This window comes from Archocentrus centrarchus, chromosome 19 (genome assembly GCF_007364275.1).
Source record: "Archocentrus centrarchus isolate MPI-CPG fArcCen1 chromosome 19, fArcCen1, whole genome shotgun sequence".
NCBI classification, from domain to species: Eukaryota; Metazoa; Chordata; class Actinopteri; order Cichliformes; family Cichlidae; genus Archocentrus; species Archocentrus centrarchus.
This window is the reverse complement of record NC_044364.1, coordinates 12686378-12703459: the sequence shown is the minus strand read 5'-3', so window position 1 is coordinate 12703459 and position 17082 is coordinate 12686378. Positions and strand designations below refer to the sequence as shown.

The 17082-nt window shown below is 39.7% G+C and overlaps 1 protein-coding gene across 3 annotated transcripts; it reads right to left on the bottom strand.

The window, feature by feature from the left end:
* Nucleotides 1-7078: 7078 nt before the first annotated feature.
* LOC115798690 (probable phosphatase phospho1) lies at nt 7079-12800 on the bottom strand. Of its 3 annotated transcripts, none has more exons than XM_030755626.1 (2): nt 12668-12800; nt 7079-8168 (listed from the first exon to the last, which is right to left on the bottom strand). In XM_030755626.1, the coding sequence occupies exons 1-2, from the start codon at nt 12678-12680 to the stop codon at nt 7381-7383; spliced, it is 801 nt and encodes a 266-aa protein (XP_030611486.1). In that variant the 5' UTR covers nt 12681-12800; the 3' UTR covers nt 7079-7380. The 3 variants fall into 3 exon arrangements, with proteins under 3 accessions (XP_030611486.1, XP_030611487.1, XP_030611488.1); XM_030755627.1 differs by lacking the exon at nt 12668-12800 and adding an exon at nt 11292-11499; XM_030755628.1 differs by lacking the exon at nt 12668-12800 and adding an exon at nt 9337-9380.
* Nucleotides 12801-17082: the final 4282 nt, after the last annotated feature.

Sequence of the window (17082 nt, the reverse complement as noted above, 5' to 3'; positions counted from 1 at the left end):
GGAGAATATGTGAAGCATCACAAGGCAGTTTTCCGTGATATTTTTGTAAAAATTAAAAATTACAGTTACGTTATGTTTATCTGCCTTTAAAGCCTGGCAGCTCTATTACCCATCGGTATTTACCCTCATCCCACGTCCCAAGCCCAGATAAATGAGGAGGGTTGTGTCAGGGGAGGGGGCATTTGGTGTAAAATTTTGCCCAAATCAAACATGACAATCTGTAGTGAGGATATGGAGCAGGTGGAAGAGAGTCTGGAGAGGTGGAGGTATTCAGTGGAGAGAAGAGGAATGAAAGTCAGTAGAAGCAAGATAGAAAACGTGTGTAAATGAGAGGGAGACAGGTGGAAAGGTGACGATGCAAGAAGTAGACATAGTGAAAGCAGATCAGTTTAAATACCTGGGGTCAACCATATGCAGCAACGAATAATGTACAAGAAAGGTGAAGAAGACAGTACAGGTATGGTGGAGAGGGTGGAGACGAGTGACGGGTGATTTGTGACAGAACAATAACAGCAAGAGTGAAAGGAAAGGTTTACAAGATAGTAGTGAGACCTGCTACGATGTATGGTTTGGAGACGGTGGCACTGACAAAAAGACAGGAGGCTGAGCTGGCAGAGTTGAAGATGTAAAGATTTTCACTGGGAGTGTTCAGGATGGACAAGATTAGAAATGAGTACCCCACAGGGACACCTCAGGATGACCGGTTTGGAGACAAAGTTAGAGTGGCAAGGCTGAGATGGTTTGGACATGCGCAGAGGAGGGATAGTGGATATACTGGACAAAGGATCCTGAATATAGAGCTGCCAGGCAGGATGAAAACAGGAAGACCTCAGAGGAAGTTCATGGATATGTACTGACGGAGGACACGCAGAGGGTTGGTATGACACAAGAGAATGCTAGGGATAGGGAGAGATCTGCTTTCGCGACTTCTAAAGAGAGAAGTTAAAAAAAGAAGAAGAACCTAAGTAAATACAAAATTTAGTTTTCAAATGATGATTTTATTTACTAAAGGAAAAAGCTATCCAAACCCACCTATGTGAAAAGCACATGGCGGAGTAGGAAAATAAATATTCAGTGCAAGAGTGAATGTGAAAAATGTGCAGGTAAACATGTCAGTAACCTGCAACTTTCTGTGGAGTAGGTTCACTGCAAGTTGTCTGGTTTCATCCTTCTATTCTTGCAGCACAAATGAAGTCATGAGTCGGGGCTTCATGAAAAGGGCAAAGACAAGTGTTTTCAGACACATGCTGTATATGTACAGTCTGAGACTGAACAGACACCCACTGTTTGTTTCATCTTCCTCCACTGGGCTTTGGATACAAAGGAGAAAAACTGCCTTAAAGAGCCACTGAATGAATTTCACACATAAAGCTCTGTTTATTGTACTTCTGATGGAGAGGACAAACAATAAAAATAGGTGTATAGTGTAATCTATAGCTATGGTCAGATGATATGATCGGACTGCAAAGTTAAGAGTGAGAGGTTTGAAAGATGGTGGACAGCTAAGCTGTAATTAAGGAAGTTGCAGTGTACGAGTCCAGGGTGCATACAATGGATAAAACAATTAGGCTATTTCAACTGATTTGTTGCAGTATGAAAGTGTAATTTATAATAACACAAACACTGTTTGGCTTCTTGTCAGTTTCCCTCACGCTGGCACAAATTCAGCTGATAACTCAGAAATCCACGAACACTTCTCAGTGCTGGGAGGCTTATTTTATGATTTTTAGCATCCTCGAGGACAAGCAGAAACAATTCAGGCATTGTTTGTCGCTGTGGCTGACGAACTACAATGAAGGACTCTTGTTTTTGATATCTACAGCTCATCTCAAGGACGTTAGATAAACGTCAGCTGAGACAAGCCACGGCTCCTTCTCCTTTCTGTTTCTATCTGTTGCTAACTTTCTTTCAGGGAGGGCCACTGCCTAAAGCTATTAGCCTGACTTTTGGCTCCCACTGTTTTCCTAAACTATCACCAGAAGAATCAAACTCAGAGCAGTCAAAATGCTTACAAGCCTAATCAGCCTGATAGCACTTTGGCACAGACAGCTCACATCCTAATTCAGCGTGACCTCTTACAAGGCTGGAATCCCCTAACTGAGTTATCGTTCACCTCGGAGGGAGTAATTGAATGGAGAACAATCAATGAGGTTATCCATAAATGCAATCATCAGACAGCACTGGCAATTTAAAGCATTCAACAGCTGAGTGTCATCTGTTACTGGTGGGAGGAAGGGCTGTATCACCTGATATATGGAGTTACAACAGGAGGCTGTCATTGACCAGTTTGAGATCCACAAATACGATTTGTCATCATTCTCCACAGACTGATGCTAATTGGGTTTTCTATCCATTCACTTACCACTGGAGGTCATTTAAAATGGGGTTGGACTGGAAGTTGTATTTTGCCTATTTGACTATACAGACAGAGCATGTCCTCTCTCCTTAATACTCAGCTCAATATGACCTCAATTGAAGGATCAATTCTGGTAGGATCATTTGAGCTGAGAGTTAGAAAAGCCCAGAGCTGGCAGAAATGTTTTCCAGTGAGTGATGGCTGAATCATATACAAAAAGGAATAGGAGAACAATATATAAGCAGTGAGAGGGCTACAAGTGTTTTGTACAGTCAGCTTTTTGTTGTGTGTCATTGGGGTCCTGGACTGACAACAGAAAATATAATGCTAGACAACAACAATGACATGGAATCACCCAAGGGAGGGAGTGACAGAATAAATCAGAGAGAAGAAATCAGATGTGGAGGGAACAATGTGCAAGAGAGTGGATAAAAGGATTGATCACACAGACTTGTCTTTATCTAATCTGACAGAAGTCAATCCACAGAAGAAGAATGCTGTACAGACAGAAGGGAACAAACATGGGTCAAAAGGCAGCAACAAGGTTACGGCAGATTAAATACACACAAATTAGGCCATACAAGTAAGAAACCTGAATCACCAGATTACTTGGCTGACTTCAGCATCATCTCAAACTCACATAGTGACACGGCGCGCCCCGCGTGTCCTCTCCATCACTACAGCCTTGAGCCTTTACTGTCATATCCTGTGAGCCATGGTTTATGAATTCACATCAGCACTGCTGTTTATGCCAAAGGAGCCCTACTTCTAATGATGTTACTTTGTTTTCTTATTAATCCATGTTGGCTTAAATGATTGGGATACTGTAAGGACTGATCAAAGTCACATTCACACTGGAGGACACTCCTCAGCCAATAGGATAGCTGTACAATGACTTGGCGCCATCTTTTGGTGAAGAGGTGCCTTTTCATGTCTGCTCAAAAGGAGCTGCCCTTCACAAGAACAAGACCTGATAAAAGACCAACCACCCTCCTCCTACCCTCTCATTCTCCTGCGTGAATCAATTACAGTTTTTTTAAACAGTTTCGCTCCGCCTCTTGTGCTTCTCCTGCAAAGCGGCATTCTTCTTTTCTCCTCTTGCTCTTCATGATAAATAAACATGTCATTTACTTAGAGAAAGAAGATTAGATAATCTGTGCATCTATGGCGTTAAGTGCTCCTTCCCCCAAATCACTCCCCCATCTTTTAATTCCATCAACAGAGCCTTGACGTCATCTCTCCCTAAACATAAACTTCAAACCAACAACATCAACAAGTACTCCAAACAAAGCCCAGGCTTTACTGGTCTGTTTGCTGGGGGAACAAAAATTTGTAATGTTCCTTCTCTTTTAAACAAAATCTTAATTGATTTCTCAGGTACTATTTTCAAGAAAATGAGAATTTCTAACAACACGATTTAATCTTTTAATTTACTCTTCCTCAGGAACAGCTGCAGACAAAACAGTCTCCTGTTAAAGTATTTTTCTTGGCTTGACGCTCTCCTGCGAAGACGATCAACTACATTCAAATTATAGTCAGATGAAAAGCAGTGGAAGCTTTTCTCCACCATCACTAACTCACTAAATTTGCATAGTTCACAACAACAGTTGCCCCCTTTTCAAGGTAAAGACCCCACAATATTAAAGAGAAAATCCCAACAGTCTGAAGATCCTTTATAAGAAGCAGTTGGCCACAGTGGGGAGGAAAAACTTCCTTTTAACAAGAACAGATTTTCAATAGAACCAGGCCTAGGCATGGACTGCCATCTACAACTATTAACAGCTATAAAACAAACTTTTAGGCACTTTGTCTGAAATAATTGCTGAAATGACAAATCCATCATCAAAATTGCAGAACACACCTTAAGCTCTAACAGATATTTTATATATATAGGATTTTAAAATTTTGTGAATATTTTTAAATGTAGGTGCCTGGTTGCTCTTAATCCTCTTCAGTACATTCAGGTTTTAACCTCCCTGTTTTTCCAGGTAAATATGCCCTTTGTGACACCTGAAAACGTTTTGCAGATAAGATCTCACCTGTCAGAATTAATGCTACTTCATTCAACAGTGACCCAACCACTCCACCTACTACACTCTCCGCTAAAGAATTTAGATGGTAATGGGTGGGCCATGTTAATGTAACTAACATTAGTAGCTACAGCTGTCTCACTGTGAGCCCTAAACAATGTTGTTGACAAGCTTAAGTCTTCCCTGGCATCATATGCTAAATGTCGGCTAAAGAATCTCGATGTTATTTAAAAAATTTTACTTCAATTTGATGTACAGCTCAATTCTGCTGTTAAAGCAAAGTTTTCATACTATTAAATTATTTTTAACATTATTACTTTTATTAGTATTTATATTGTTTTACCTGTTTGTTGATGGTTTTACTTGCTGTACTTTTAGTCAACTCTGCTGTGCTTGCATGTGCTATATAAATAATAGCTCATCTTCAGGGGGTGCTAATTTTGTGTCGCAGATATAAAGCAGACAACAGAAACACATAGTCTGGTAATGGCTTTATATTCCTGTTACGTTACACACACAGTAGGATTTTTGATAAAGCACACATAGATCAAATGTACAACAAACCACAAAAAAAAAAAAAAAAAAAGCATGTTAACAACATATACTTTTAATTTTTTGTTGCTGTAATATGTTGATGGTTAGACAATGTTGTCAGTTGATCTGTGGTTGAGTCGTACCCCTGAAAATATCATATATCAAGTTTTTCTTCCATTATAAACTCTCTGTACAGTGCATTTAGTTATTGCACAAATAAGTTTTACTGTTAGACAGATTTACAGTAAACTAAAGCAGGTACTGCGGTTTTCACGTTTACAGTACGACACTGAAGAAAGTTCACAGAAAGTTAGTCTCCTACTGACATAACATTAACAGATTAGGTGTTGAGCTCAGTGAATTTCAGGGACAGACCTCAGCCATGTTACATCTCATGAACCTCTGAAAACTTAACAAGTAAAACTTGTTCTTAGAGCAGTTAAGCTGTAAAAGTACAAACAAACAGATCCTGTTACATGACCTTACTTGTTTACTTCTCTCCTCCCTGAGAAATTAAAACTATCCGTAAAGTAAATTTCCAGCACTTACACAACTTGTTTGTTAAGGCTAAAAATATTTCATTAGTTACACACACACTACGTTGCTGTTTCACTTCTTTTCATGAGCACCTAGATTTTCCTACTCATAATTGTAACGGCTTGACCAACATTGATGTTATTCAACCAGGAAACAGAACACTAGCGATTCAGATTCTCATTTGTAAAGGCAGGCAGAATTAGCCACACGAGAATCAACTCTTCATAGGCAATAATACATTTAAACAGAACATTAAAACAATAAAACAAACTCCTTTTATATTCTTATTTATATTTTCTCCCTGTCGCAAGTTTAGTGAGGCATAAATGAATTTACATGTTGAGGTAATTATGCAGATATACCAAAAATCACCATAAACTCAGACCACATTCAAGTATAAAGGAGGACTTTATGCTGATCTAAACTGAAAGCATCTTATTGATAAAAATATTAACCAGAAGTTTGAATAGGGTATAATTACAGTACATTATGTGTTACTAAAATTGGTACAGTGCATTACACTTTCTGTCTTTGTTTCAGAGGGACAGGATATAACATTAGGCCAAGAGGAAGGCATGTGGCTGCAGCATGCCTGGTGTAGATTGCTGTTGTATAATCAAGCCCAGATTAAGTATCAGTAATGGGAGGTGGGAAGTGCACAGGTACTATGCCTGTCCCCTCATCTCTTTTCCACCGTTGTGTCTCCCTACATGACACATGCGATCTTTTGTCCCAGAGAGTATCATAACACCTGACCCTACTTACGTAGATTTAGATGAAGTATTTTCGAAAGGAAGTTCATCAACAGAGATAACAGTTTTAATCTGCACTTCACTAAAATCTCATACAGTAAACTGAGACACAAACTGTCAGTTTACATTGCTAAAAAAAAAAAAGTCAGATACAATGAAATCTTCAAATGTGGATGGTTGTTTCAAAAATAGTAACTTGAGAGCACGCCAGACACTTTGGTTAGGATGTTCTCTCACGTTTAGATCAGACTTGATAAAGAGGACATAGTGCATAATAAATACTGCATATCTATTATTGATCAGCACAACTGCTAGCTAATTTAATTGCAATACCATGGGAGTTACAATGCTGCATAATCATTAATAGCAATTAATGAAGAAATAGCCTTTTGTGCGAGGCTAGCAAAGGAGCAGCCTCATATTTTGATTAATTGTGTCTTGTCAGACATTATATTAAAAACCTATTACCATTATTTTTATGCTTTTGGTCAGTTTAGCTTAGCATAGAGAGTGGAGACAAGGGGAAATAGCCAGGCTGGTAGAAAAAGTATTCTGCGTTACAGAACCCACCCATCCATCCTCTTCTGCTTATCCTTGGGGGTGGGGGTGTGTGGAGCCTATCTCAGCTATCACAGGGCGAGAGGCAGGGTACACCCTGTACAGGTTACCAGCCTGTCACAGGGCTAACACAGAGAGACAGACAACCATTCATACTCACATTCACACCTATGGGCAATTTAGAGTCACCAATTAACCTGGCCCCTGTAACTGCATGTCTTTAGACCGTGGGAGGAAACCGGAGTACCCAGAGGAAGCCCACGCAGACACGGGGGGGGGGGGGGGTGCAAACTCCACACAGCGAGAGGCCCGGGCCAAGGTGGAATCGAACCCAGGCCTTCTGGATGTTATTCCAGCTGTGAGGCAGCAGTGCTAACCACCATGCTGCCCCCTTACAGAACCCACATTTTATCATTCTGAATGATAAGACTGCAAAAAGGTTATTCATTAAACAGAAAATAAAGTATGTTTAGTCACATCTGTAAAATGGTTCAATTTTTGCTTGGCTAAAATTATGCATAACCTGCTCGTCAGTTGGACTAGTGTTGGCGCACCTTTGCTATATTTGCCCCTCTCTTTCAGTCCCTCTTTCACAAGCACAGACATGCAGGTCTCATCTCTCTTTCACTATTTTCTTCAGGCAGTCTACTATGTCTTCGCCACTGACCCAAGGAACAATGTTTGCTTTGAATTTGGCAGACTGCTGAAACTCCATTAGCAGCCTGTGCATGGGGAAGTCTCTTCTTGGGAAAGCTGTGTCCTGGGGCCCCAGAGCCAGAGAGGGGCAGATATCATTGGCCCCATCTCCAATATAGAAGACCCTTTGAAAGGGCACGCCGCGACGCTCCTTTTGCCGGGCCACCAAATATTCCTGAAGGATTACTTGCTTGCACATGTTATCGGGACAACGGGAGCATGAATGTGAGTGGAACGGAAGCAGGACAAGCTTACCAGTCGCATTAAAACTGGCTGGGTTTGTGAAAATCTTTCTGAAAAGGTGGAACACCCCTGCGTGCTTAAGCCATGTTTCGATAAAATACATATTGGCATCGGAGACCACGACCAGCTCAAAGTCCTTTTGTTGGCTCTGCAGATACTGGAAGAGATTCATGAGACCATGATTTGGTGGGATCTTTTCCACTGCTGAATGAATGGAGTCTTTAGACACGCCCTGCTCTGCCATGTAGGCCAAGACCTTCTGCATATGTTCGTTGTAGTGCCCCTCCCTGTAGCTGTTCTTTAGCCAGGCAGGGAGCTCTTTGTCCGGCAGAGCACGCACCACAGCATCATCGGTGCTTTCGCAAATGATGGTCTCGTCAAAATCAAAGAACACCAAAAAACGTTGATCCTGTGGTGCAACAGGGGTTAACAGCGCTGTCATTGTTGGTGAGTGGTCTCTTCCTGGAAGAAAAAGAAAAAAAAAAACGGTCAAGGACTGTAGATTCTGAAGCACACTGTTTTATTGCATCCTTATCTAAAAATATAATGGCAAGAAGCCAAGAAAGCCACCAATTAAAGTTTAAATCAAAGAGTTCAGGGTTAAATTAAACTGAAGCACCGAACCACGCAGGGAAAACAACAAAATGCATAAAGACTCTTAATGAGGCTATGAGCTGAAGGGGAAACTTGTGTTTACAAGAGTAAAGAGAGGGAGTTTAAATGAAACAAAAGGACCACATAAACAGGATGTTCATTACACGTAATGAAAGAAACATACAGCCTCAATGAAGGCCAAATGCTCGTACTCTAATATCTAAATCACTTTCCACACAGACATTCCTTCATTTCTTTAAAGTAATTTATTTAAAACCTAGAGGCCACATCTCCCAACAGTGCCAGTCTCATGTTTACATAGCTGATATATTGCACAAGGCTTCCTCTTTTACAGGCATGTTGTAAATCAAGTCACAGAAGAGTGGTGGGAATGTTAAAAAAAAAAAAAAAAAGCTTTTATTCATCTGAAGTGAAGATGAACAGAAGTATATATATTTTGAAAAATGTAAAGCTATAAAAGTATTTTTTGTAGCCCCTTCTCAGATTTCATGTCAAGTTTTAAGCAGTCATCTGCTGTGACCGGTTGGGGCTGAGAGGAAACAGACAGGACACGCCAAAAACACACCCAAAACTTAACATAAAATGCTTTGGCACGTCTTTGTGTACATGGCGTGACATGACAATCAATTGTCAGACATGTTAGAGCAGGAAAAGCAAAGGAGGGATACATTCCTCTTAGAAGTACGTGTGAAAAATTAGCCATTGTCAGAGGTGGCAACAGTACAGACATTCCAGTACAGACATACGGGTTCTGAAAAGTACTCAAAGTAAGAAGGTTAAAAAGTAGCTTTTTGAAGGAGATTTCTACCAGCTATTTTTGTGCAAAGCTAACTGAACCTTGTGCTATATTGATAATAAAATAATATTACTACATGGGAATACAAACTTTTTTTCTTTACCTCTACACTTAAACAGAAAAATGAGTACCATCAGGGGTTAAAGTGGGATTTAGCAAGTGGAGGAACCCTAAGATCAGTTGTAGTGGCTCAACGTGGGAAAAAGGATCACAACTCACAGTAATTTCTATTGTGAGCTCCAGTAGATTTTCTTTGTGTACAGGCTGTGATCAGCTGACCTGTGCTGCTCCTCTGGAGGTTTACTGTGGATTTACACAACTGAATTCAACAAGATGTAACCCAATATAAATACAGTTGGTATAAAGGTATTAAAGGTACTGCACTGCAGTGGTTTGAATCATATTTATCTAATAGACACCAATTTGTTCATGTAAATGGAGAGTTTTCTTCACACACTAAGGTTAATTATGGAGTTCCACAGGGTTCTGTGCTAGGACCAATTTTATTTACATTATACATGCTTCCCTTAGGCAGTATTATTAGAAAGCATTGCATCAATTTTCATTGTTATGCAGATGATACTGAGCATCTGCATAACAATGAAAATTGATGATACTCAGCTTTACCTATCAATGAAGCCAGATGACGCACATCAATTAGTTAAACTGCAGGAATGTCTTAAAGACATTAAGGCCTGGATGACCTCTAATTTCCTGCTTCTAAATTCAGATAAAACTGAAATTCTTGTACTCGGCCCCACAAATCTTAGAAACATGGTGTCAAAGCAGATACTTACTCTGGATGGCATTACTTTGGCTTCCAGTAACACTGTGAGAAATCTTGGAGTCATTTTTGACCAGGATATGTCCTTCAATGCACATATTAAACAAATATGTAGGACAGCTTTTTTGCATTTGTGCAATATTTCTAAAATTAGAAACATCCTTTCTCAGAGTGATGCTGAAAAGCTAATTCATGCATTTATTACTTCTAGGGTGGACTATTGTAATTCGTTATTATCAGGCTGTCCTAAAAGCTCCCTGAAAAGCCTTCAGCTGATACTGACAGGGACTAGAAAAAGAGAGCAGATTTCTCCCATATTGGCTTCTCTCCATTGGCTCCCTGTTAAATCTAGAATAGAATTTAAAATCCTTCTCCTCACATACAAGGTCTTGAATAATCAGGCCCCATCTTATCTCAAAGACCTTAAAGTCCCATATCATCCAAACAGAGCACTTTGCTCTCAGACTGCTGGCTTACGTGTGGTTCCTAGGATACTTAAGAGTAGAATGGGAGGCAGAGCCTTCAGCTTTCAGGCGCCTCTTCTGTGGAACCAGCTCCCAGTTTGGATTCGGGAGACAGACACCCTCTCTATTTTTAAGATTAGGCTTAAAACTTTCCTTTTTGATCAAGCCTATAGTTAGGGCTGGATCAGGTGACCCTGAACCATCCCTTAGTTATGCTGCTATAGGCCTAGGCTGCTGGGGGGGTTCCCATAATGCACTATTTCTTTTCATTCACCTTATTTACTTTGTTTACACTCCACTCTGCATTTAATCATTAATTGATATTAATCTCTGGCTCTCTTCCACAGCATGTCTTTTTTTCTCTCCCCTTAGCCCAACCGGTCGGGGCAGATGACTGCCCCTCCCTGAGTCTGGTTCTGCCGGAGGTTTCTTCTTGTCAAAAGGGAGTTTTTCCTTCCCAGTGTTGCCAAATGCTGCTCATAAGGGGTCGTTTTGACTGTTGGGTTTTCTCTGTATTATTGTAGGGTCTTTACCCAGAATACAAAGCACATTGAGGCGACTATTTGTTGTGATTTGGCGCTATATAAATGAAATTGAATTGAATTGAATTGAATTAAAGGTGGAATTCAATAAATGAATCTAAGCATCTTCAGCTTAAATTGATGTTAACCTAACCATGAACACCCCAGCCACGGGCACCAGTGCAACACAGCTTTGCTGGAAATTTGCCAAACTAACCTGTTTATCCAGAGCTAAACTGCTTTCATGTAACCTTAGAATAAAAAAAATTAGTATACGCTTGTTTTGTTTTGCAGGACATTTCAAAACATAACCTCACGTCAAATACAGATCCACTATCTGATTTAAAAATGAGCGCATTACTTGTAAGCTTTTCCACTTTATCAAAGCCACTGAGCAGTCCTTACCTTTAAAAATAATCTCAAGGGAAGTTACTGTATCTGTTATTCTTTTCTCTCCCGGGGAAATGCAGCAGCTGCACCTTTAGCTAGCGGACACACTGTGTGACAAGCTGCACACAAACTGTTTGTGTGTTTGCTGATGTTTGCTGAGCTGATAGAAACGATGCTTTTGAAACTGCAGAAGTTCAGCGACCACAACTTATTGACATCTGCAGCAAAAACAGCTTTTCCAGATCAGGCCGGTTGATTTTAACCCCTGAGTATGCGATATAAATGAAACAAAAATTATATAATTTTGATACGTTTCATGTCTTTGTATGCAATAAGCCCTGGTGATGGATACACCAACAGGACTGTCTTCTGTGTATTACTGTTCCCTCCTTCTGGGCTCAAACCGGTTTGATGATTTCAAGGCGTGCAGTGATGGGAATTAAAAACTCCCCTCAGATGCATAAAACCAAATGTAACGAGCCTGTTTTGGGAAATGTAAAGAGTAGAAAGTATAGATATTTGTGTAGAAATGTAGGGAGTAAAAGTAAAAAGTTGTCAGAAAAATCGCCCCATAAAGCATCTGTGCTTTACTTGAATAAAGCACAGCCTGAAAATTCCACTTAAGTACACCCACCCCTGGCCATTATCAAATCCAACTGCGTATTTTCCTTCCAAGGTAAGAAATATTAAAAGTGGCACATCAGAATAGAACATGATTATTTTTTACCCTGGTTACCAAAACCAAACACTGCTTGGATTAAAATTTAACCCCTTTTATTCAACTTGTGCTACAACATATAAATGCTTCATATGTGCCACTTCATCCATGCCAACTCTGACATTTAAGTAGCATTTCTGAAAATTATTAGAGTATACATTTAAGTGGAAATCTGAGTGCTTTTTCCACTAAAATCCAAAGACTTATGTGAGCTGATGATGAACAACTCAGAATGTGATTAAGAAGTGTGCTCTACGGGGCAGGCTGTTTTACAGGCGTAGTGCTGAACCAGTATTACAATGTAGATCTACCTGTGACTGCGACAAAGGGCACTGGGTGCATACTTTTCTCCTACCTAACAGAAAGTGTCCAATAACACGAGACCGGCAGGTTCCAGGAACGTAAACGTCCCGCAACCTGCAGCTCCGGTGCGCACTTGAGCCAAGTGAGCGCAAGCCGGATCTCCCCAGCAGCTACTGCATTATTAATAGCACACATTTGCACACTAAGCTATCTAATTTTAACACCGGCGAACTATTTCTGTATGAGAGGTTGTCTCTGGAAGTCGTTAGCGAGTCACTGCCTGAACAGCACAGGATAAAAGGCTAATGTAAACATTTCAATGACACACACGTTTAAAAACGAAGAATAACACGGGAATAAAACGGCCTACCGGTGGTGGGCATATATAAGCGGGGATGGTCGGCTAGGTGTCCGGCTCCAGCAACCGCATCCCAGTGACGCGTTAAGATTTTTTAAAGGAGACTCCACAGCAGCTCATGGGGTATTCCCATTTAAAGCCATCACGCCAAGTTAGCCAATGTAAATATAGAATTTCCGCCGTGACCTTTCAAAGTAAAGGCTTCAGCGAGTAGCTTAACTGGACTCGGTGGGCCCAAAGACAGTATAAAATATTGTTTGGGCTACAATAAATGTATTGTGCATTGTCCCAGTTATCTAAACAAGTAAAAATAAACGAAAAAAAGCAGCTTGTTGCATGTCTGTTGACACACATGATTTGCATTTATTTTGTAGCAGTAACTCTCACTATATATTTGTAGCAGTCCAAGTGAAACATTTTGTGATGGTTTTTTTATTTTGTGTAAAAGAGACTTTAGCGCAAGGATGGGGAATTAATTTTCCCAAGGGGCCACACGAGAAACTGGGGCTGTTTCTTATAAGCTTATAAACAGATAAAAATAATCATTGAGGAGAAGTGACAGAATTAATTCATCTTGTCAGTGTGGCCCTCCACAACACTCCCAGTTTCTCATGTGGCACCTTGGGAAAATTGATCACCCACCCCTTTTTTAGAAGGTCTGGAGGCTAACTAGTAATGAGCTCATATATTATTGATTGCTGTTGTGGAGGACTGCTTTTATAATTTAAAGCATCCTTAGTACACCTTGTAAGCTGAACGTGCCCAGATATCAAATTTTTTATTTTATAAAATTTACTCAAATTATAAATTTTTGCAAATACAACACAAACAGTCATTGTAAATTTAGTAGTAGCTTACATCTTAACTATGGCAAGCCTACTTAAAATTGACCCATTTTATAAGTGCATAATATTATACATTTACTTTAAAACTTGAAACTCAACCTTTAAACAGACAGGAAATTAAAATTACTTTACTTGTAGGTTACTTACTGTGTAGGTTCTCAGCCATCCAGATCATGGTACTATTGAGAGCTTGAAAAGACAGCAACTGGACTTTTTGGAGACATTTCGCCTTTTTTTTTTTTTTGGGTGGGTGTTTTGGGGGGGTCTTCTTGGGAACAAGACCTGGACCCTGTTCTCAGCTTGCGCTGGGGTGGCCGGTCTCTGGTGGGATCTTCTGGGTCCTTCTCTGACTGTCTCTGGCTTCTGGGGAGCATTGATGCAGCTTCTCACCCTCATTACCAAATACATTTCATGACAAACACACAGTACAAAGACACTTTCACTCACTCACTCAGCAAGATTGTGTGCTTGTTTCTATTTCGGTTTTTGTTTTTCCAGATATTGTATGTTCTTTTTTGTGCTTTGTTATAGATGCAGCAATGTGGTCTGTTTTTCTTATTTTTCTTTAGTATTAATCTACAATTTTAGATAATTTTCCAAGCATGACATCCCAGTGTGCTGATTTATCCCAAAGACAGAACTCCCAAACACAAGCTAAGCAACACAGTGTATGCTGTGCAGTGCAGTGCAGAGTTCTCACAAATGCATGACACAACATAAAAGAGCTACCTCGACAGGACAAGAATCAGCTGTACTTCTGCACCTAAAGGATAAAAAGCACTCTTTTGAGGATGACAACATTGACATTTTGGACAAAGATGGTTTGAGAGACAAGACTATCTACATCCCCTGAGAACGACCATCGTTGAACAGAGACACCAGTTATCAGCTACCTACAATGCAGTCTTGAGATCTTTTCCCAGGCATTTCAAGTCCTGCTCACACCTTGCCTCAAGTGACCCCACCTTGGTAGGGTGGGGCAATGTCTCACAAAGGTTAAACCATGCGCCCCAGGGACAGTAATAACCCACACCCTTTTTTCACACCTTGGCTCATATGATGACTCATATGATCAATAGTGGGTTAACAACCCTCATCAACGCCAAACGGGACAAGCCCTCACTAGGGATTTATTGCCTGAGACTCTCCCTGACAGTTATTTTAGAACTGAAGAAGCCTCTTGAATGAGATGCGAAATGTCTTCAAAAATGTAAAGAAGTCCAATCTCAAGATATTTTGTTGTAATTTCAATGAAATACTCTGCACTCACATAAAATAAGCAGGAGTGCTGAAACAGGCTGCATGTATACAGTTTACACAACAGTGATCTTTTTTGTAATGTGCAGTGTGTGAATAGCAGCTGTCTGCATGCTGTTTCTGGGTCTGGCCTTTACACACCCTGTAATTCAACACCATAGTTCAGTGTCATTATTTACAGAGCTGCATATGTCTGGGTTTAGAGTACATAATACATGCAATAACACACATTTGCATGCTTGTATGCTGCAGACCAGCAACCTGCCAAAACCTCTGTTATAGAGGTACTCACACTTGATGATGATCAGTTAATCAAAAGTGCATTTGAGTACAGTAACAGCACCAGGCTGCTACTAAGAGTGCAAAGTTTTGAGTCAATAGTTTGGAGAATGCCACCAGTATTCTTCTTCAGTGTTTTCAGATCTTTTTGTCAATTGTCTCTATGGTCTACTGAAGTATAATGACAAGCATTTCATAAGTTTCAAAGGCTTTTATTGACAATTACATTAGGTTTATGCAAAGAATCAATATTTGCAGTGTTGGCCCTTCCTTTTCAACACCTCTACAATTTGTCCTCACATGCTCTCAATCAATTTATGGGCCAAATCCTGACTGATAGCAACCCATTCTTGCATAACCAGTGCTTGGAGTTTGTCAATATTTGTGGGATTTTGTCAATCTGCCTCTTGAGGATTGACCCCAAGTTCTTGATGGGATTGAGGTCTGGGGAGTTTTCTAGCCACGGACCCAAATTTTCAATGTTTTGTTCTCCCAAGTCACTTTGAGAATCATGCCATAAGGCAAAAGTAACAATCATGCTGGAAAAGACATTTTTCCTGAGCAATGGATCATGGATTTGGCAAAAATGTTTGAGGGAGAAGTGCAGTGACTGACTTTCAGTCTCATGACAAACCTGAAAAGGATCAAAACATTGCTGCAAATAATTTGTCTGCCCTCTACTGATGTGTGATTTCTAGTAAATGAGCAGTGATCTGTAAAAACAGTAATATGATCCCTTACCATTAGTTAGTTGGGACAATCAGCCTCTGACACTCTGCTCTTACACATGTACCTATGAGGACCCCTGCTGGTTGCCACATACATTGAAGAAATATCTAATTCCACCCCATTAATCTTTGAGGGCAACTAATGAAAATGGAAAAAAAAAAACCTCCACATCACTGAACCTGTGATCAAATCTGTGGCTGCCCCCCCAATTTTGTTCATTTAGCTTTACTGTTCCCAGTTGAGCTTGTCTCAAGCAATCTATGATTGAACCTAGTTTTGGCAAGCTGTCACCTGGGGTGGTTTCTTTTTTTGTAATTATACTTTTTATTAGTTTTCTGGGAAAAAGGTTTTACAGAGCATATATTCACAGTGTCAAAGTGTTACGTTCAGTACTTAAAAAAGTAACATAGAAATTTCTGTGCAACATATTAACATAGAATTGTTATAACTCTATTTCCCGGGGAAGAAGCCCAATGTTAATGGAATGAGGAAAGAAAGAGAAAATAATTTATGAAAGAAAGAAAAAAAAAAATAAATAAATAAATAAAAATAATAAAAAATAAAAAATACCTAAATAAATTTTTAAAAGTATGTAAATAAGTGAAATACACAATTAAGAAGCAAACTTATTTAATACTATTTGAGTTTATTTATTGTCGGAGAGTAGATTGTCAGGAGGCCGTGTCAAGCTTGATTTCTAAAAATGAAATCGGGTCTTCTAGATTTTGCGTAGTCTACCCAGCTTTGCCAACTGAAATTGAATTGCTCGGTCTTATGGTTGAGAGAAGCTGTTATTTTTTCCATTTTATATATGTTAAATGTTATATCCATCCAGTCATCTAGCGTTGGCTTATCCTGTGATAACCACTTTCTTGTGATGCTCTTTTTACTTGCTGTTAATAAGATGGTCATTAGATATTTTTCCCTTTTTGAGACTTCTTGAGGTATGTTGCAAAAATACATGAGCTTGCTCTCTAAAGGAATGTGCTGTCTGAAAATATCCTGTAGGGCATTGTTTATTTCTTTCCAGTAGTCATTGGACAATTCCAAAAAATATGATAGTGATTAGCGTTTCGGTTTCCACATTTCCTCCAACACGTAGGAGGGTTTCTATCATAATGGCATTTCTGTACGGGTGTAATAAAGAATCTTATGAGGTTTTTCCACCCAAATTCTTGCCATTGTAGGGATTTATTATATGCCCACTGATATTTCCATATTAATGTCCATTCTTCCTCAGTTATTGTTAAGTTGCCCTCTCTCTCCCACCTTGCTTTAATATACAGGGTCGAACTGTTTTTAAGAGCTAGTAGGTTT